The 21,323-nt window shown below is 41.2% G+C and overlaps 1 protein-coding gene across 2 annotated transcripts in view; it reads left to right on the plus strand.

The window, feature by feature from the left end:
• Window positions 1–21,323, plus strand: part of PRIMPOL (primase and DNA directed polymerase) — a 34,057-nt gene that overhangs the window by 2,514 nt on the left and 10,220 nt on the right. The window contains exons 2-5 of one of the 2 annotated variants that reach the window (XM_054990703.1): window positions 1,648–1,728; window positions 2,367–2,551; window positions 17,931–18,022; window positions 19,848–19,989. In XM_054990703.1, coding sequence (XP_054846678.1) covers window positions 1,719–1,728; window positions 2,367–2,551; window positions 17,931–18,022; window positions 19,848–19,989 — 429 coding nt within the window. In that variant the 5' untranslated portion in view covers window positions 1,648–1,718. The remainder of the gene's footprint in view (window positions 1–1,647; window positions 1,729–2,366; window positions 2,552–17,930; window positions 18,023–19,847; window positions 19,990–21,323) is intronic. The other variant, XM_054990704.1, reaches the window with a different exon arrangement.

The raw sequence follows: 21,323 nt of genomic DNA on the forward strand, positions 1-21,323 counted from the left end.
CAAAGACTAGTCTTCCCCACAGATCTTCACTAACAGAATAAACACTGCTCTTACCCACACAGACATAGATTCACTCAGGCCTTTCCACACACCTTGCCTGACCTAGGCAGAATGAGACCCTTTCAGGCTTCCACATAGACCTAGACAGAATAACCTCTCTTTGAGATACACACAGTCTGACAGACTGAAAACCTTTCCCTCCATTCTCAGACTAAAACTGCAGCTCACTCCACCATCTAGGATACAGCTACCATTCAATCACATCACACTCCATTTACCCATCGAGCCCCCCCCTTTACTTCAGAGGCCTGGATTTAAACCCACAGTAATCAGTATTAAAAAAAACCCCAACGTTAACATGCACAAACTTATTTACATGTAAAACATTACATACCTGCATGTGACCTATTCTGCCATTGGTTAAAATTCCAATTAACAAGTAACAGGATAAAATTGTAATTGTAGAAAAGATAAGTGGTGTGTCGGATTACTTGGAATGTCCCAGAGTGGACATAGCATATGCCACATCTCCACCATACACATCCTGTTGATAGTTTTGGTTGGAGCCAGACTAAATTTTTTGCTAACAGAAGAGGAGCGGTAATTTCTACCAATTACCCCTTTTTGCTGCAGATCTCCAATTTGCCTCTTATGCCACTCTTGAGGGTCCTATCCTCCAGGAATGGCATCTCAGGGCGATCAAAGCATTGCAGTGGGAAGTTATTTTCTGTTGACGGAAGTGCCTTCTGTTAGCGGAAAATTTAATATGGATCCAACCCAGTGTTTGTACACTTAAGGCTGGTTTGGACGTGCAGGAGAATGAGGTTGGAAGCATCTGGTATCTATGCAGGTCTAGGAGGCAATGATGGGCATAAGCCGTGTGTGTTGTCTTCTGCCTCCCTGCTAGCTGCAGTACTGCTGTCAATGCCTTCATTGCTGCTTGGACAGAGCTCTGGCCCTAAATGCCAAGCAAAATGGTCAGATGGGTAGTTGTTGGCACATGTGCCTTAGGTTGCCGACCCCTGCTGAAACACATCAAAACCAAAATAGCTTCAAAAAATAAAATATGGGACATTAACTTGCTGTTCTGTTGACCAAAATGTACTCTCCATGATTAAAGTTGCACCCCTGTTAAATCAATTGAAGCATGCGTTCCCATTTATTACTTGTTTTCCTGCCAGTATTTGTAATGTTCTTCAAGATGGAGCAACTTGTTCTTCATGAAGAATATTAGTAGCTGACAAGAGTAAAAGTAAAAATTCCCATTGAAGAGAACAAAACAAGAAAAAAATTGGCTAGTGCAAATACTGGACATTTTTTTGGTCATTTCTGAGGTTTCTAACGTTTTTGCTATGTTGATCTACAAGTCCATTTTTACTTGGAAGGAAGATAGTCTTTTAAAAAAACACAAATCAATAAAATTACAATGGTCTGGGATCATTTTCAAAGGCTTTGTGACCCACCTTTGGGTTGGGGTCTACAGGATGAAAAACACTGTGTTGTTTCCTTTGTTCTATCTTAATCTTGAAGTGCTGTCACTAACCGAGAAGGTATATTGAGGCTGGGAAATTTCTGTGGATAAAAATTAAATTAAAGATTTCACCACTGGCTATGTTGTATTAATATGTTTTATACATTTTATTACAGATATTTCCAGATTTGCTGTATGAGTCAAATGATCTAACATTAAGTAATTTCTCCTCTAACAAGTGCCTTTCATGAGCACCAGTAAGTTTACTTTTCAAACCTTTACAGTAAACTAATAGTTACTGATTAACTAGGGGCATAGGGGCTTGAGGAGGGTAGGAGGGCCGAGAAGGTTGAAAACATCGCCAGCAGGTCCTTCACAGTGCAATCTGGAATCCTGACAGGCAGATGGCCCATCCTGATGCACTCAGTTGGGACAGTTGAGGGAGGTGCCAGTAAGGTGTTCTACCACCTACCAGCTTTAAAAAAGCCCTGAGAATATACCTGTGTTACGGGATATACCACTTGCGTGTACAATGACCATCTGCTCCCTTCAGTTCGGTCAGAATGCAGGGTGGCAGGTGACAGAATGAGAAGTACTCCCGTCTACTGATTGAGTAATCGTGGAAGTGTTCGGATCTTCACCTTCTTGTTGACTCTGCTCCAAAGCTGAAATGTCATATGGGGCAAGCCAACAAACAAGTCAAAGTTTTGTCTGCATTTGGTAGTCAAGGAGCAGAGAATCAAGTCTTTTTCCATTCCCGGAGCTGCAATACTTGCCTCTGAATTTTCATGAGCTTCACTTTTCTTGATAAATGGAAATCTTGAAATAAAAAAAAATTGCTTTTGATTTGGCGTATTCTGGATAGCGCTAACTATTGATTTGTTGATTGCTTTAGGACAAACAAAGAGAAAATGGGAAGAAAGAGTGAAAGACATTGAAGAACGAGCATCTCAGTATAAACAAAAGCCACTCTGCTCACATTACAGACCACAGCTGTCCAAACCGTGGCAACCATCCTCTGTTTGGAAACTGTTTCATCGCCAAATTCAAGCATTTAACTTTGCCAAGAATTGTAAAGAGGTAAATCATTCACAAAATGACTTTGCTCATAAAGTATTTTACAGGTTTAACTTTCCATTGTAGCGTTTTTATAATATAGACATTTATTAATTACAATCAGGGCTGTTTTTCAGCCAGAACACCATGGAACGGCGTTCCGACACCTCTTGAAAATACTCGCCTATCCAGCGGCCCCGCCCTCCCTCATCTCCAGACAGAGATCAGTTCCCCTGGAGGAAATGGTGGTACTCCTCCTTTCTGCCAGAAAGGAAAAACACCCCCACCCCAAGGGGACGGCATTTGTCCCCCATCGAGGCTATTATTGTAGGTGCGCTAATGTGATTAGAAGCGTGTGGGGAAAAGTGCGCGGTGGCACAGGTACAAGACTGGCCCCAAATGTGAAGGCAGGGACGCTTCTCAATTTCACTGGTGTTTTGCAGAGCCAGCACTCCTCCCCGCCAAGTCCTTTCGTCAGGGCTTTTTTCAGTCTTTTGCTTTTCAGACCCTAGGAGAGAGAGGGAGAGAATAGCATGCAGGGTCAGATCTCCGTAGCAACAGGGACCTGGTTTCCTATCCCTGGGCAGGGATGGATCAACTGGGGGGTGCAGGGGGGTAGCCTGCCCCCAGCGCCGCCAAAGAGGGGGTGCCAGGTGCGGCTGCCAGCTGGAAGCACACTTGAGCTGGCAGTGGTAGTGTGGGCAGCTGAGTGGAGGGCTGGGAGGCCGCCTGCACTGGTTGCCTGCCCTGCGAACGGGGCGGCTGGCTTGCCGTGCATGCAGGACAGGGAGCGCGCAGCAAGCTGGCCGCCCTGTCAGCGGAGTAGGTGAATGTTATGAGCGACATCCCAGCCCTCTGCTCAGCTGCCCATGCTGCCGCCGCCAGCTCCACAGTGTACTGTGCATGCCTCCGGGCCCCTGAGTGATAACATCACGGAAGTGACGTCATCACGCAGTGCCGTGGGGGGAATATTGGACTTGGGTTGCCTTGGGCACTGGCAACCCTAGATCCAACCCTGTCCCTGGGCATTTCTCCCCTGCTTCAGTTAGGCTGATTACATTTTGCATTGTCCGTTTTCATCCTGATAGTTTCAGGGTAGCAGTGTTGGTCTGTAGTAGAAGAGCAAGATTCATCCTGTGGCACCTTAAAGACCAACTAGATTTCTGAGGATAACTGAGAAAGGGAACTTTGACTCTGGAAAGCTCATACCCTGGGAATCTTGTTGGTCTTTAAGGTGCTACTGGACCCAAATCTTGCTCCTTTGCATCCTGACTCCTTTCTTTGTAACACCCTCCCACCTTCTGACGGGGATATAAGTCCTCAGGGAGCTCCTTTCCTACTTGTATCTGAGGAAGGGAGCTTTGACTCGTAAATGCTTATATCCTGGAAACCTTGGTGGCCTTTCAGGTGCTCCTGGACTCAAATCTTGGGTCTCCACAATGCATGTTTATGGAGAGCAAGCACCATTTTATCCCTGGTGCTTACTCCCAGGGAAGTGTGCATAGGCTTGGCCTGCAGGACCGCACCAATAGCTACGATTCTCCATTCTGCTTCCTCCACCTCATTCTCTGCTCCAACTGGAGAGAGAGCACCACTGCCTTGTTTTTCTTTCCTTTTTCTTTTCCTGGTGCTGTGGCATTTTGCATAAGTGCATATTAACTTCACTCTGTGGAATCACCAGGCTGTTTGAATGCCTAGTTTTTCCCCAGCTGCAAAAAAGTGGGCTGGCAAAGGGCAGTTTTAATTCTTGCTCTTTCTCTCAGGGAGGGAAGCTTAGAAAATGTGGGGGAGAGATGGAGGAGGCCTTTGCAGTATTAGAAGACAGGTGTGTAATGTGCATGTGTGTGGAGAGTGTACAAATATTTCTGCTGTGGTAGCAAATTGAAATCCATGGGGCCATATCCAAAGATACGTGACTGGTGACAGGACACAAGCTACCTGTTTTCATTATTGTGGCTGTGTCTTCCCCAGTCAACCAAGAGAAACAGACAACATGACAACACAAATCTGGATCTAGGTACCCAGAGAGCAAGTTAGAGGCAGGAAGACTCTCTACTGATTTTACTGTGATTGTTCATTTGGAATGGCTCCTCTTTCAAACCTCTTTCAGACCAGTGACGAAAACCATGAAAAGGATGTCGGACTTTTATGCTGAGGCTGCAAGGAAGCGTCAAGCACAGGAAGGCAGTTCATCAGCATCAAGGGATGAAGGCAGCTCATCGGTATCAAGGGATGAAGGCAGCTCATCAGTATCAATCGATCCAGCTGGAATGTCAACTTCCAGTACTTCAGGTTTCGAACTTCAAAGTGCAACAAGTGACTCAGGGAGTTCCACTTGGGTCTCTGAAGGCAGTGAAAGCTTCTGGCCCTATTGTTGGACGGTAGAGCAGAAGAATGATTTTGTGGAAAAAAATGATTGGTTGCTTTTTCATGATGGCAAGTTAGGTTGCTCTGTCTGCAAAAATGTTGGGTGCTTAGGCACAGAGAAGAATGTGGGCATGCGCCTTTCTAGAGAATGGGTAAATTGTGAGATAAGATCTTACGGTGAAACTAGGAAACAGCAACTAATGTCTTTGAGAAAAAAGATTTTTGACCATAGAGAAAGTGCAAGTCATAAAGCTGCACTTAGGATAACTGAAGGAGGAAAAAAGGAAAGACTCGAAACAGTATGTCTGAAGTCACTAGCCAGAGAGAAGGAAATTGCCAACATATTCCGTACTGCATATAAGGCAGCTAAAAAGAACCAGTCTTTTAATGATTTTGAAGCTGAAATTGATTTACAAGAATTAAATGGTATTGATATGGGGAGAATTTTGCACTCAACTAATGCCTGTATAAATATTATCAATCACATTGGCAGTGAAATGAGAACCATGTTGATCAGAAAGATTACTGATTCAAAGAGTAAAATCTCACTGATACTCGATGAATCTACAACTGTGAGTCAGAAATCTGTACTGATAGTATACATTCGCACCTACATTGAGGAAATAGACATGGAAGAGCCTGTAAATCTCTTCATTGGTTTGCTAGAGCTGGAAGATGTAACAGCAAAAGGTATATACCACAGTTTGATGTCTCATATTGAGTCACTAGGGTTCACTGAAGAATTTTTACAAGAAAATCTAGTTTCATTGACATGTGATGGTGCTGCAGTGATGCTGGGATCCCGTGGAGGAGTTTCAAAACTTTTCAAACACACGTTCCCTGCCATTGTTGTATGGCATTGTGCTAGCCATAGGCTGGAGTTATCTGTACATGATGTTGTCAAAGAAGTTTCTGGCATCAATAGATTTAAGAGTTTTTTGGACAAGTTGTATGTCATATATCGTTCATCTCCCAAAAATGCAAAGCAGCTCAAGTCATGTGCAGCTATGTTGGAGATGGAGATTTTAAAAATTGGAAGGATTCTGTCCTCAAAATGGGTTGCATCTAGCTACAGAACTGTTTTGGCTGTTTGGCAGGATTATGAAGCCCTAGTGCTTCATTTTGAAAAAGCTGGATCAGAAGATGGTCAAGACAGAGAGGAGAAGAGCATATTTGAAGATCTTCATAGAAAGATCACATCGGTTGAATTTATTATGGATCTCGGATTGATTTGTGACGCTTTGCAAGAACTGTCAGAGTTGAGTTTAGATTTACAGGGGAGAAATATTGATCTTTACAAAGCCCACTGCAAGATTCAGTGCCTTGTTGATATTTGCGGTAAGAGAGGCACTGTTCCAGGTCCTTATTATAAGGAAGCACTCAAGTCAGCAGCAGATCTGCAATTTAAGGGTATCCCACTGGAGAGAAATAATAGAGTTGATGACCCACCAATCTCCCCCGTTGCATTCTATGAACAACTTAAAATTTCTCTTCAGAAAAGACTGCTTTCAAAGGAAGACACAGAACTGTCAAGGTGTGGAAGAGTTCTGGATTCTAAGAATTGGCCAGCAAACCCAAGGGACAACGTTCTCTGTGGGGAAGAAGAAATAAGTACACTTGCAAGAAGATTTCAGCTCAATGAAAGAGAAGCCATTCGAGCCTTCAGAGAACATCTAAAACTCAGAGAAGAGATGCCCAAGGAACTCTCTCGGATTCGGCGCGCTCTCAACATGATAGCTATTTCCTCCAGTGAGTGCGAAAGGGGATTTTCCCAGATGAACCTGATTGTCACTCCAGAAAGGTCCTCCTTGTCAGTCAAAACCATAACATCTTTATTGTTTATAAGAATCGTTGGACCTCCCTTGACAGTGTTTGATCCAACAAAGTATGTTAAAACATGGCTGCTTCAAGGTCATCATTCAGTGCTAGACATCAAAAACGAGACCAGAAAAAGAACTGAGGAGGTTGGTGACATTTCTAAAGTTTGGAAACTGCTTTAAAGTTGATGTAAGTCCATAGCGCATGAAAATAATATTAGTTCAAAGTATCTCATGTGTTTCTCCCTCATTTTCCTCTTGAGAGTTCCACCACCTCTTTTCCCAGAAGAAAGCCCTGGTTACAATATATTTAAGAAATACAGTTGTGCTCAAACTATGCAAAGCATTAACCAACAAAGTCAAATAAAAACAACACAAAGAGTAAAAACAGCAAGAAGAAAAATATAACTGACTAAGAGCAGTAATATGAAGACAGCTGCAAAGTAAGCTCAGAAAAAAGCTCCAAATGTCTTGTCCAAAGACAGGGATATTCTAAAGAATCAGTGCAGCAAAATTCCTATCCAATCTCATCTCTACCAAGGAGGAATCCCAGTACGGAGCCTCCTCTGTCCATCTCAAGAGGACAGTGAGGAATATTTGAGAGGGGGTCTGCTCCAGCAGAAAGGAAGGCTGCAGAATTTGGTTAGCACTATTCAATTGTCTTCAAGAGCAGCCCCACATAGAGCACACCACTGTAATCCAAATGGAAGTTTGCTGAAATATAGATAATAGTGGCAAGGCCTGAATCTGAGAGGAGGGTTTGCAACGGGCTTATCATCCAAAGATGGTAACATATGGAGCTGGCCAGTGTAGATATTAGTGAATCAAGCAGCAAGGTATGTCCGATACTGTACCCAGACAATGAACCTGATTTTTCATAGTTTCTGTCTTGTGAAAACCTACTCTATCAGGGAATCACTATCATTGATTGCAGCATCTGGAATCCTTTGTTAGCAGCATAATATTTATTTTACTGTTTACTTTAAAATTGGGTTATGTTTAAAAGAGATCATAACTAATGACAAATTGAAACATAAAGAAGTAGCTTTTGAATTGTCCTGCTTTAAACTGTAGTTAAGGGATTGTATGTTTGTATACTTCTTTATTTATATCTCCCCTACCCAGCAAGCTCTTTCACATGTGCAAAGCTAGATGAAGCTATAAAGTTGAAGTTGGTTCCCAGTTCCTTATTTGCAAATCCAAACACAAATATTGAGGGAAATTGAAAAGCTACACCGCAAAATAAAGTTTGGAGGAGCATGTATCATATACCCCCATGTTCAGGGCACTCTGCCCTCCGTGTGGACCTATACTAGATCCTGTGGCAAACCCCAGTTCTTGTGTTAACTGCTTCAGAGTAGAGTGCCCTCAGGACAAATGCACAGGCAGAAAGGGGGGGAGCTGCACCCCAAAACAATCTTTGGATTACCCCAAATCACACATCTCTGCACTCCAGAGACTGTCCCCTACAAGAAGACATGCACTGTTGCCAATTCAAACACTGGTTTTGTCACCCCAAAATAGCCTTTGAAGTATCCACATTCAGAAACCCCATTGTCCTGCATCTAAACAGTGCACCAGCACCTCACTCAGCAGAATATTAACATTATTTATTGCTGTCTTCAAAGTTAAGTCCTTTTCATTTTTAAAAATTTCTGATCAGTATGGTAATTTAAAGGTTTTTTAAAAATATGGTTATTCCTGGTTCTGGCTAATTCCTGGAAATGTGTCAGTTGCTGTAAAAACTGACCAAATGTTTTCTTTTTTCTTCATCCCATATATGTTTCTCACTGCAGTGCTGCAGTACCCCTTATCTTTGCTTTTTTGATCAACAGTCCTGGAATTTAAATGTCAGTGGCAAAATGGTTCTTTGAGCCTTTAATAGCCTGTATATCACTAACATTAAAATGCTAGCAATGTTTGTGAGTGCCCTTTGGATGCTTTGGGTCTAACAGCTTTGTGAAGCTTTTCTACGCTAGGTCAGCAGCATCTACATTCACTTTGCATTGTTATCCGCATGTTTTTAGTAAATGTACATATTCATATATGTGGAGTTATCTCTTTTAATCTTTCTGTCATTGTTTGTGAAAATGTCTTGGAAAACGTGATTGTCTGATCCTACTTTTGAGGACAAAATCATTAGTGTGTTCATAAAACATCATCCTTATCTACAGAAAGGAGACTACCAAAAGGCCAAATCCATTTGGGGAAGATTCTCAAGCAAGTTATATTCAAACAACATACAATTTAGCAAATAGCTATATAATTTTGGCCAATTATATTTTTCCAATTGCTGGCAATTCTGGCTAAATTTCAAAGATGCAAAAATGCTGTAAGTCCTTAACTTGGAGTTAATGGTGCTCTTTATTACTGGATTAGCTATCAATATAACCTTTTGTACAGTGAGGCAACCTTGGCTACGCCTCAAAAGTGCAAATATGATAAATATCTTTAACTTGGGGTTAAAAAATTCTCTATTATAGGACTAGCTATGAAACAATCTAATTTTCTTTGGTCTAACTATGTCACTTAAAATAATCTCACTTAATTGTAGAAGTCTTTAACAATAAAATCAAGAACAAGAGAGTATCAACATGATGAAGCAACACCCTGACATACTATTCTTACTAGAAACTCAAGGTAACAATGTACCCTATCTTTTAAGTCACAATGGTGTCTCAACAATTCCAAGCTACAGGCACCTCGAAGTCAAGAGGGGTGGCAATTTTTGCCATCAGAATATATGGTGATTGCAAAATTGACAAATAACATAAATAGAAGGCCAATTAAAGAATTTGAAGAGAAATGGGGAAAATACTTTGCCTATAACTGATAAAATTTATAAGATGCTTTAGTCCTGCAGATTTGAAAACAGTTGCATTATGATATATTTGATAACCTGATAGTAAGATAATTAGTTTTATAAAGATAATAGATTTTATAATATTGAAACACTGGCAAAAAGTCAACATTGTTACAGTTATGTAAAATATAAGTAAAAGGTAATGAAAATATGGAGTAGAAAAATAGGTTAGAATTCTTAATAGTACTTTAAGGCTCTCAAAGGTTGTGATAATCAGTTGTATTAAATAATAAGCAGTGTTGACAATAGTTTTTTTCCTCTCTTTATTATTACTAGAATAACAAGTAGAAATAGGTTTCAACTTTACATGTGTTGCTTATTCTGGAAAAATATTCAGTAGCTATTTTAATATCCATAAAGGTCATGACTCTGGTATTTTGTATTTTAATAATCCTTGTAGCACACAGTTTCACATCTGCTTGTACTGTTTTCTCCCTTTCTTTTCTGTACCCCTTTTATTGCTTTAATAAAAAAATAAAAAAGAGAGGTGGCAATTATAATATCAAAAAACACCAGGTTTAGCTGTGAAGCCATAGAAAGAGACTGTTTAGGCAGATATATCTTTGTTAGAGGTCAGTTAGACACCCAAAAATTACTTTAGCATCGCTGTATGTCCCCAGTGTCAATCAGCTCTAATTTATCGAGTCCCTAACCAAAATAGAGGCATTCCATGAAGGAGAAATCCTAATTGGAGGAGACCTCAGTGTCGTTGATAACCAGGAGGTTGTTCACACTTTCCCCAAAACCCCAAAATAAAAACACTAAAAAAAATCAGCATTGTTTGAAAAAATTAAAAGACATTTGAAGCTATCAACACCGAGGAGAGAAATATTATACCTGTTTCCCCTCCCAAATGTAGTAACTATACAAGAATAGACTGTTTTAATTTCTAATTTAATAAATCTCATCATATCAAAAATCGGCTTTAAGATTTGATTCGACCATTCATGGGTCAAATGCTCATTATCCCTTAGTGAAGCCACTAAAAGACATCCAGAATGAATACTAAATAAATCTTTTATTTCACAAAGAAACTTTTGCTGCAATTGAACAGGAACTCAAGAACTACTTCGAAAATAAAAATTGTGGGGTTACTCCAAATATAATTTGGGATGCAATGAAGGCAGTAGTTAGAGGGAAGTGTATCTCTCTTGCCTTGACCTACAAGAAAAAGAAAGACAAAATTAGAAATAAACTAATAAAACATATTACCTCTTTAGAAGAAAAGCACAAAAAATCTTGTAGCAAGAAAATATTCAAACAAATCTTCATAGAAAGGCAAAAAATTGGAAGCAATGGAGACTACACAAATAAAAATATTTTGTTCCTTAAAAACATTGGCAAAAAACACCAAGAACATTACTCCCACTTTCTTGGAATGTTAAGCAAAAATTTTCTAGATTTAGTAATTTTGTTCAAAAGGAAATTTACAGTCTTCTTCAAACATCTTAGAAACTTTTACCAATTTCTACACAAAGCTATGTGATTCAACTAATCTATCACAAAAGCTATAAATCATATACACTTGACCAAGCTCACAAATATGGCACAACCTGTATCGGCCTCGGAAATCATGGCAGTTATCAAATCACTAAAAAATAACAAAACCCCAGGGGGCAATGGATTTTATAAAAAATACATACATTATTGGAAAGGATAAACATCATAAAAGCTATGATCTTTCCTAAATTTTTATTTCTAATATTGTAAAACCTAAATTGCTGCCATACGAGAAATCATGGCATAAAGACTGCCACATCAATCTTAGCAGTGACCAGTGGGCAATCTTATACATTATCAACAAAAACGATCAATATCATAAGGCAATCTATGAAAATCATGACCTACTGGTATTTAACCCCAGCTAAACTACATCACATAAATCCTGCATTTTCTCCCAATTGTTGGAAACACTGTGGTAAGAGGGGAACGTGGTCTTAGCAGACCACGGCAATACAGCCCAGAAAACCCGCAACAACCATCGTAGTTGAAATCATTAAACTAATGACCAATTACACTGTTCCTATGCAACCAGAAACTATTTTGCTCAACAATTGGCATGATGAACCAATTCCATCTTCTTGCATGAATCTGATAGCTGTTCTGTTATCAGCAGCTAAATCAGTTGTAGCCTCTTTCTGGAAAGAAAATCTTATACCCCAGGTTTCAAATTGGCTTAACAGAGTCTGGGACAACTTTATTATAGAAAAGGGACAAGAGAGGAAATTCTGTTTAACAAAAACTAAGAAGAAACTTTTTTTTTCTTCATCAGATGCAACTTTATTGTAGTATAAGCTTTCGAGAACCACAGCTCTTTTCATCAGGTGCAATTCTATAAAAGTTTTTTATTTTTCAATATCTAACATACAAAACTACAATAACAGTAACTACAAAAGACTACAATAGCACAAGGGAAAGGAAAGAAGGGAGAAAAAAGAGAAAGGGAAGGGGGGGGTGGAAAAAAGGGGAAGGTAACCTACAAACACTAAACGCTACATTTCAATGCTTTCCCTTCATACTGCCATAGTAAAAAAATAGCTTAATAAAGTAGTGATGGAGTGGTTGATCATACAAATTACAAATTACAGTTCAAATTAAATCTTTTTCCCTCCCCTGGGCCTCGGACGCAATTCCCTCTGCGCAGCTACCGCCAGAGCGCTCATTGCCTCCCCCCTCCCTTCAGGCTTCGGATCCTCTTCTTTTTGCTTGGTGTCTGGCCCAAATTCTGGATTTTTATCCACAAAATCCCTTAGCTGATCTTCCGAATTAATCTTGTAAGCTTGATCTTTATAACTAAACCCGATTCCTTCCGGGAGTAGCCATTTGTACTTTATGTCACGTTCCCTCAAAAGAGCTGCCAACTTCTTGTACTTAAATCTTCTCTTCCGAACTAAAAATGGAACGTCCTTCAATATCTTAACTTTATTTCCCAGAAAGTCCAATTCCGCATTGTATGAATTATATAGGATACTGTCCTGGACCCTCCTAGATGAAAACTCGATAACAATCTCGCGAGGCAGCTGCCGCTTCATTGCATATTTTGAAGATGCCCGACGGACTCCCAAAATGGCGCTTTTCACTTCTTCTTTAGTTGCCCTCGCGGGTGTCACTAAAAGTTCCGAGGCGAGATCCCACAAATCCTCGTTTTCCTCCTCATTAACATTCTGGAGACGCAAAATGGTTTGTGTTCGCTCCACTTGCAGTCCGATCAGCTGGTTTTCCACCAACTTTAATTCCCTGTTCGTTGCTCTCGTAAGTGACGCACTTTCCCGGGCAGACTTCTCTGCCCCCCCCCCCCGCTGCTTCTTTAATGGCTTTCACATCGCTTTCAATTAAGCCCACCCTTTGATCTGTTTCATTCAGCTTGTCAACAAAGGGTTTTATGGCTTCCATAAAACCGCTCTTTATGGCTTCCATAACCGCTCTTTTAACCAGTTCCTCAAGCGTCTCGCCCTTCTGCAAGGCCGCCGTAACTGACTTGCCAAGAGCAGGACTCTGCTTTTTCGCTGCCATTTTAGGGGGGGGGGACCGCCAATCTTCCGAGACTCTATGAGGGGGGAAAAATCCGAGTCTTCTAACCTTCAGACCCCACCACTCCTCACATACGCTTGTAGTAACAGAAGGGATTTGCTTACTTGCAGGCTTTCGCCTAATCCTGTTCCTTGCTGTTTTCCATAGCCCGGCAGCACACTAGGTGCCGCGCTCATCTGCCGGCCTCCATAGGGACAAACGGGCAATTTACCCCCTGCCTCGATCTGTCAGAGGGCTCTTCCCGCCGCGCCCCGGACTCAGACTCCCTGCCTGAGAGTCTGGGGGCTAACCTTTGCAGATCAGCCGCCCGGCCAGGCGGCTCGGCCGCTTCTTCTCGGACTTGCCGAGAGGAGCGTCCGACATGGCTGCGAAAACGAAACCGAATCCCAAAACTAAGAAGAAACTTGATTCTTGTCCAGCAGGTTATTTTTCAGTAAAAGAAATACGCTTCACACTAAGGATTTATTTGTGGCTTTTGATGAAGCTGTGGGCCTTGTGAAACGGGACAATTTAGCCTGGCAAACCCGTTGCCAATCTCCCGCCGGGAGCAGCCGGAGAGTGTGGGCGCTCCCCTGTCTTCTTGATTTGACCCTCGGCACTTGTGAATAAAGCTTTGGATTGCAGCAGCGGTCTTTTGGCGTGTCCTTGGTGTGCCTTTTGCCTTGGAGTTTGGGACCGTTTCCCCTGTCCTTTTGCCTTACCAGAGTCTGGGACAACTTTATTATAGAAAAGCTCTCAGACCAAATCGCACAAACAGAACTTCCCAATTTCAAATCCTGGTTTACGGAACTCTGGCTTCCAAAAATAACTTGGGAGGAAAAACCATATCAACCAATGAATATTGTGATGCCTTGCTCTATTTGTAAAGGTCTTATATTTTAACCACCATTGTAAAATAGACCAACATGTAGTAGTCATTAACAGTCTAACTATTATTTACTATTTAAAGACTGCAATTTCTTGTATAAATGTTAACTATAACCTGATACTTATATGCCAATAAAGGCTAACTTGAGCTTGAACTTGATACTCTTATACAGTTGTTAAACCATCTTCAATGTATATTTGTTGTTAAAAGTTATTGCAATCTTTACTATTAAATTTTTTTTTTAAAGTTACATTTTTCTGAAGATACTGTTATGAGTCACAGCAATGAAGAGGTGGTGGTTAGAAATTCTGTCCTTCAGCAAATGCTTTCTACTGAGCTGCCTGTTTGCAGAACTGAGGAATTTAGTGTCTCATGTTTACCAGCATTTACCATCACAATTACAAAAAAAGAAATTAAGAATACATCCTTTCTCCCCACTCCAACAGCATAAGACATGTTCATAAAAACCAGGAACATCATCTCTTCTGCTGATACAAAGTTGTTGGCATGACTTACAAGACAACATTTTGTTTGCTTCCATAAACTTGGAAAGAGTGGCCAGACCTATATCACAGACTGAAGGAACAATGGAGCTCAGGACATGGCAACAGAGAGGCCACAGAAGCTGATATACTTTGAAGAGACATTCTTTTTCCAACCACATTATTGCTGTGTGTCAATCATGAAGCTTAATTTGATGCCCTGCCCCCAGCATGAGAGACTCAAAATACTTGGGAGACTTCATACGAAGTTTCAGAAACAAGTATTCAGTTCCATTCTTCACGTAATAAAATCATAGAAGTGTGCGATTCAGGTTTCCAATTCAGAACCCCCCCCCTCCCAAATCAGGCCTAATTTGCTGGCCCGATTCAGAAATAGCAAATCAAAGCTGTCTGAAGCAATTCAGATCGCTTTGGAAAGCTTTGGGTCAAGTGGGAGCAGTCTTCAGCGCTTTTCTGGCAGTTTGCATTTGCAAACAGCCAGAAAAATGCTGCTTGCTTTCAGATTTCCCGCCCCACTGCTTTTTTCCTCCCATGGGAGGGGGAGGAGTTCCCTCCTCTCCCTCCCGTGGGGGGGGGGAAGTGGCAGGGCGAATGTTTGAAAGCCACCCTTTTCGTGCCACCTGCAAGTGGCACGAAAAGGGCTGCTTTCAAACATTGCACCACCTACTACTTGTGAGGAGGGAAGCAGTGCAAAGCAGTCCAGTGAAGCAGGCAGTGCAAAGTTTGAAACTTAAAGCTATCCTTTTTGTGCTGCTTGCAAGCAGCACAAAAAGGGTCGCTTTCAAACGCCCAGCTGCTTTCTTCACCCCATTGGGGGCAAAAAGCCACGAGGTAGCAAGGCGGGAAGTTAAAAGCTTCAGCATGCTCCCAAATCTTTACGGACCATAGTGAAGTGATCTAAACCCCTGAATCCCGAAACGCCTTGCCACTTTGGGATTTGGGTTATTACGAATTGTTTTCCCGCTTTGGGTAAACCGGAAGTGAGAAACCCGAATATTTTTCTGGTGCACGCCACTACTTCACACCCTTCGCAAGCTGGACCCATAAATGACTGTACTGTGAACTTCTAGAGGATGTGGTCCAACAGTCACCAAGGTGCTATAAAGGTATTATTCTGAGCTTTAAACACAAGCGTTTTTGCACCCAGTTTGGAGCACCTTCAGTGCAAGCAAAGTCAAAAGAGGGTCATACTGAAGCACTGTCCAGTCCTAAATAAGTTGGAGAATCAGAATGCTCAGGTATTTACACTACAGGTGTATAAAAACCTATTTCATGTGTGTCATAGTAGAAAAACAACCTCAACGGGATCATGTGTCCCACATGGCAGTGTATTGTTGTGCTCAGTCCTGCCCTAAATGATTTGGGTTTGCCTGGGAGTGTTTACAAAAGACCTGCAAGGGTGCATGATCTGGCTCCCGACTCTGTTTTTGCAGTTACGGAGTACCCTTGCTGTTTTCACCCACCCTTTCTGATTGATCTGTCGGAGCATTTGCTGCTTGAATACCCAAACCCCTAATTAGAAGCGTCTGGTCCTCTGCCTGAGACCTCTTTCTGGAAAGTGGGCCATCTTTGTAAAGACATGTACTGCTCTGCATAGATGTGCTGCTCTGATAATACTCTGATAACATCTCCCACAATGTTAACAATTGTTTCATATTAAAGAAACCTGATAATTTCTGATATATATATTTAGAAGCAATGAAGTCTCACTGTTGGGGGGCATGGCTATTTGGAAAAATTGGTTATTGTATTTAAAGATACAGATCAGTCACATTCTGTTTTAAATTTAAATAAGAGCTGACAGCTGGAGGCATAAACAGGAAACGCCAAAGAGCTAGCAACAAATATTGTTAAGCAACCTTATCTGTTGATGCCGGCTCATTGTTTTTTTTTTATTTAAAGAAATGTTATATTTACTCTTTCCTTGTTAAGGTAGCTGCTGTCTTTCCATGCTATCAGAGGACTGTGTTAACAAATGATACAAAGATCATATAGATTTAGCCAAGCAAGTCCATTCTGCAAGGTTTGCACAGAAGCCTGCCAGATAAAATCAATTAGAAACTTTTGCCTACTCTTCAGTTCTTTAAAATGAATCAACAAAGGGAAATAGATGCTGCTTGTTCCATAATAGCTAGGACTCTTGTTCCTTCTAGAGAACTTCTGTGTACTTGAGTTTGGTCATGTTTGCGAAATGCTGAGTTAATTTAATTCTGTAGTAACATACTGGAAAACTGGGCAGATTTGAATAAGATGCAGTTTAATGTGGGTAAGTGCCAGGTTCCCCACCTGAGTAACAAAAATGTGAAGCATGCACACTGGATGAGGGATATACTTCTGGGTAGCAGTGTGTGTGAACAAGATCTTGGGATATGGGTGGATGGGAAGCTGAATATGAGCAGTGTAATCCAGAAGCAAAAAAAGTGAATGTAGTCTTGGGGCATATCAACAGAGGCATAACAGCTAAACCACAGGATGTCATTGTGCCACTATATATCGCATTGGTCAGGCCCCGCCTGGAGTATTGTGTGGAATTCTGGAGGCCTAATTTCAAAAAGGATGCGGACAAATTGGAACGGGTGCAGAGGAGAGCAACCAGGATGATCAGAGGTCTGGAGACCAAACCCTTTGAGGAAAGACGGAGGGACTCAGGAATGCTCAGTTTGGAGAAGAGGAAGTTGAGGGGAGATGCAATTGCCCTCTTTGAGCATTTACAAGGCAGTCACTTAGGGGAGGGAAGAAAGCTGTTTCTACAACAGAGGATATGACTCAAAACAGTGGTTTTAAACTACAGGAGGGAAGCTACTGGCTAGATGTTAGGAAAAACTTCTTCACGTTAAGAGTAATTCACCAGTGGAATTGGCTGCCTAGGGATGTGATAGATTTCCCCTCATTGACAGTCTTCAAGGAGCAGCTGGACGAATACTTGTTGGGGATGCTTTAGGCTGGTCCTGAATTGGGCAGAGGATTGGACTAGATGTAAGGCCTGTTTCAATTCTATAATTCTATGAGTTTGGGGGGCTTTTTGTTAAGAAAATAAATGAATAAGGGGAAACGTGATAGCATATTATAAAATTATAAATGGTGTAAAAGTAGTTTATTTGGAAGAATACCCCTCTCAATATGAGAACCTGAGATAATCTAAAGAAGCTGATTGGCAGTAGACCATTTAAACAAAGTGATGGTTGTGAACCATTATATGTAGACTGAACCTTCAGTAAGTGGTGGGCAATAACAGGGAAGAGTGTTTGGCCAAAGTTCTTGGTTTGCAGACAGAGAACCCACTGTGCTGTCATACTTCAGCCACGCTTAGCCTTCCTGTGTTAGTATTATCTGTAGGAAACCAAGTATAGCAAAGGACCAAATTACTAAATGGCTTTTGTATAGCTTGTATGAAAAAAGATGAACTAACTTTTTATTATTGTTAATATGATTTATTTGTTTGTTTATTTAAAAGGATGTTCATGTATTTGCACTGGAAAAGAATGCTGAAAACAAGCAGAGGTTTTATCTTGTGACAACATACACAGAACTTTGGTTTTATTACAAGTAAGTCTCTAAAAACTAAAAACAAGGACAGATTCTATACCACTGTATTTGTACTATTCAAACCCATGCCTGTTTTAAGGTCCAGTGGAACAGTTAATGTAACCAGCGTGTCCATTGGATATCACTTTCAAGTAAGTTTGTTTGGTTCAAGATGATTAATAATGACAGCTTTTTGTAATTCAAAATTAGACAAAAATTCAATCTAGCAGTCAGAACATGAATTTGCTGTGAGCTTTTGAAACTCCAGCAGTATGGAACTGGATGCAAGAGATGCAGCCATTTCCTGCATTATAGTTCCACTGCTCTCTCCCCACACCAAATCTTCTTAAAAACTCTTGTGTTAAATCATCAAAAACTTCTTGAACACGGAAGAATTTAAATAATGTTTGGGGGATACTTTTGAAATGGAAAGTCTGAGAAAAATATATCCTGTCCAGATTTTGGGCTGCAATCTCAAACACTTTTGCAGCTCAGTGCCTGCCACTTTGGCGTAATATTACAGAAACTTTATTTTTAATGACATTATGCTAGCAGAGTATAAGGTCTAGCTGGCCCAAGGGGATTGAGTAGAATCAAGAATTAAAGTCCTACTCCTAAATGAACACCTCTGAAGACAGCGTTGGTAGTACTGCCACCATTCCTCCCAATGAGTCCTAGCTCAGAGACTAGGCGAAACAAACCTTTGTCCTTACGAGATATTACCAGAGAGTCAACTGTGCTGAGTCTCCACAAAAGTTATAAAGGTAACTGGCCCAAACCAACCTGGGCACTGGTTTAGATTGAAGCCAAGGATCAAAGAATCATCATACGGTTATGAAGAATATTTATAATAAATGTGCATAAGAGTTTATAATTTGGAAAGTCTGTAAAAGCTGCTGTAGCATTAATAAACCACTCTTTAATAAAAGGGGTTAAGTGATGGAGTTGCAAATCAGTTCGACTCTCACTGTTGCCATGAACTCTGCAGGTGGGCTTGAGTAAGCCACTCCTCTCAGCCCAGCTCCTCAGCTGTATTTGCGGGGGGCGGGGCGGGGGCCGGAATAATAACACTGACTTGGTTCACTGCTCTGTGTACGGCACTAATCTGTCCAGAAGGGCGATAGATGAGCATACTGTTATTATTTTATTATAATTATAAAAAGATAGATAAAACAACGAAGATCTAACTGGACCTAACGCTGTACATACCCAGTAGAGTTTCTTGTCATTCTAAGCCATAATGGTAGTTTGTAGATAGAACACAGCATTTTTAGTCAGCATCAAAGTTTTTAGGTCAAAGACATCAAGTCAAAGTTGTAATTCATGGGTGAGAAGGCACCTGTTGCTAAGGTAATCCAAAAGCAAGAACCATTAATTGACTATTCCAATTTATTCCCAATTGCCTAGTAACCTGGGGGGGGATCTCACTAACCAGTCAGTGCCCAGCAATTGCACGTGAGGTTGGCATTCAGCAGTTACACCAAACCCACATAGCATTACCATGATCATGTACTATCTTTTCTTAGGAACTGCAGGTGGATCAGATAAGCTTAAGTAGTTGGAACGCTTGGCCTTGCCTTTAACTTCAGAGGCTTCAGCTACAGCACCTGTATGGTTCACTCTCACAATGGCATCGATTACCCACAATTCATGCAGGCTGTGGCCAAGCAGGGCTATTTCCTTACACGGAGTGGTTTGAATGGCCCATCCTCTACTTTTGTGCAGGTGCTACAGGGTCTTCGCTTTTATTGCAGTTTTATTAAAGAGAAACCAGAATGTTTATTTTTTTAAAGTAATGTTTGTAATTGTCACAAATAAAGATTACTGTGATTCTTGTTTAATCTAGCAGACATCATGAAACAAGTCTCATGCACTGCTATGAAGTTATTCCAGAAAAGGCTGTTTGCAAACTTTACTTTGATTTGGAATTTTACGTATCAGTGAATCCAGGAGCTGATGGACCGCAGATGGTTGCCTTCTTAATAGAGGTAATAATATAAGAAAAATTGGGAGGCAGATTTAAGTTAAACATTAGTGAGTAAAACCCTAACTATGACACTGACTAAGCTGACAAAGGAGAGTGTAGAATCTCTTTGGAAGTTTCAGGCACCTCAGGAATGTTTTAAGTATGACCTACAGAGTCATTGGGCAGAACTCACCGTAATTTCTCCAGCCTATGTTCTTGGAATGGAGTATTGCACCTATAAACCCCCTATAATCTGACCAAAAATTAGACTTCCTTATTAGAAATTTGCATCCAGGTTCTGATACGTGATCAGAGTTATCACAATGGGATGCTTACAGTGCAGCCCTAAGCAGAATTACTCCAGTGTAAGCCCATCAATGAACTTAGACTGGAGTAATTCTGTTTAGTCTTCTAGCATGTACACATAGTTTAGCAGAGGACATGAAATCTGAAGCTGACTGGGGGCACTGCAGATGCCTGTGAAGCCATAGTATCGCAGGCTTGGATGAAAGTATGGCCTGGTTTAGACTCCATGCCAGTCCATGGCTTGGCATGATGGACTTGCTTGCTCCATCCTCCTCCATTCCCTCATGCACTGCGCTTTCCTCCCTCCCATCCTGTTTTGTGACATACCTTAATTTGAACAGCAGGATTTGAGTCCAGTGGCACCTTAGAGACCAATAAGATTTTCGGAGTATAAACTTTTGAGAGTCGAAGATCCCTGACCCTTTACATCCCAGTTAGGAGGTGGGAGGAGTGATGTAAAGATACAGTTTTACAGTGCAGTTTGATTAGAGCAGAAAGTAGCATCTGTCGTGAGATATGAATCCTGCCTCTAGAGCCCTGGGGGTTCTATTGATCTGGTAATGAAAGTTCAGTTGTACATTTACATCCTTAGTCCCTTCTGTGCATCACCCTTACCACCTCCTGACTGGGATATAAAGGCTCAGGGATCTTCACTCTTATTTGTATCTGAAGAAGGGAGCTTTGACTCTGGAAAGCTTACACCCTGAAAATCTTGTTGGTCTCTAAAGTAACACTGGACTCAAATCCTGCTGTTCTACTACAGGGCTACTTACCTGAAACCATAATTTGAGATGACAAACTATGGTTTGTGCTCGTCCTGCAAATCAGAACTGCAAACCAAAACCTTAATTTGCCAGTTTGTATGTAACCAGGCAGGGAGTTATCCCAGCACATGTGGAGAGAGGGGAGCTTGGAGTTCATGGCCCCAACACTTGTTCCTGTGGACATAAACAACAGTTTAGCCTTGCTTCAGAGCCACTCCAATTTTGACAAGACGTGCACTTGGGACAGAAACAGAATTTATGACTGTAAACAGATCTAAGGCTGTCT

Source organism: Eublepharis macularius, chromosome 10 (assembly GCF_028583425.1).
Source record: "Eublepharis macularius isolate TG4126 chromosome 10, MPM_Emac_v1.0, whole genome shotgun sequence".
In the NCBI taxonomy this organism is placed as follows: domain Eukaryota; kingdom Metazoa; phylum Chordata; class Lepidosauria; order Squamata; family Eublepharidae; genus Eublepharis; species Eublepharis macularius.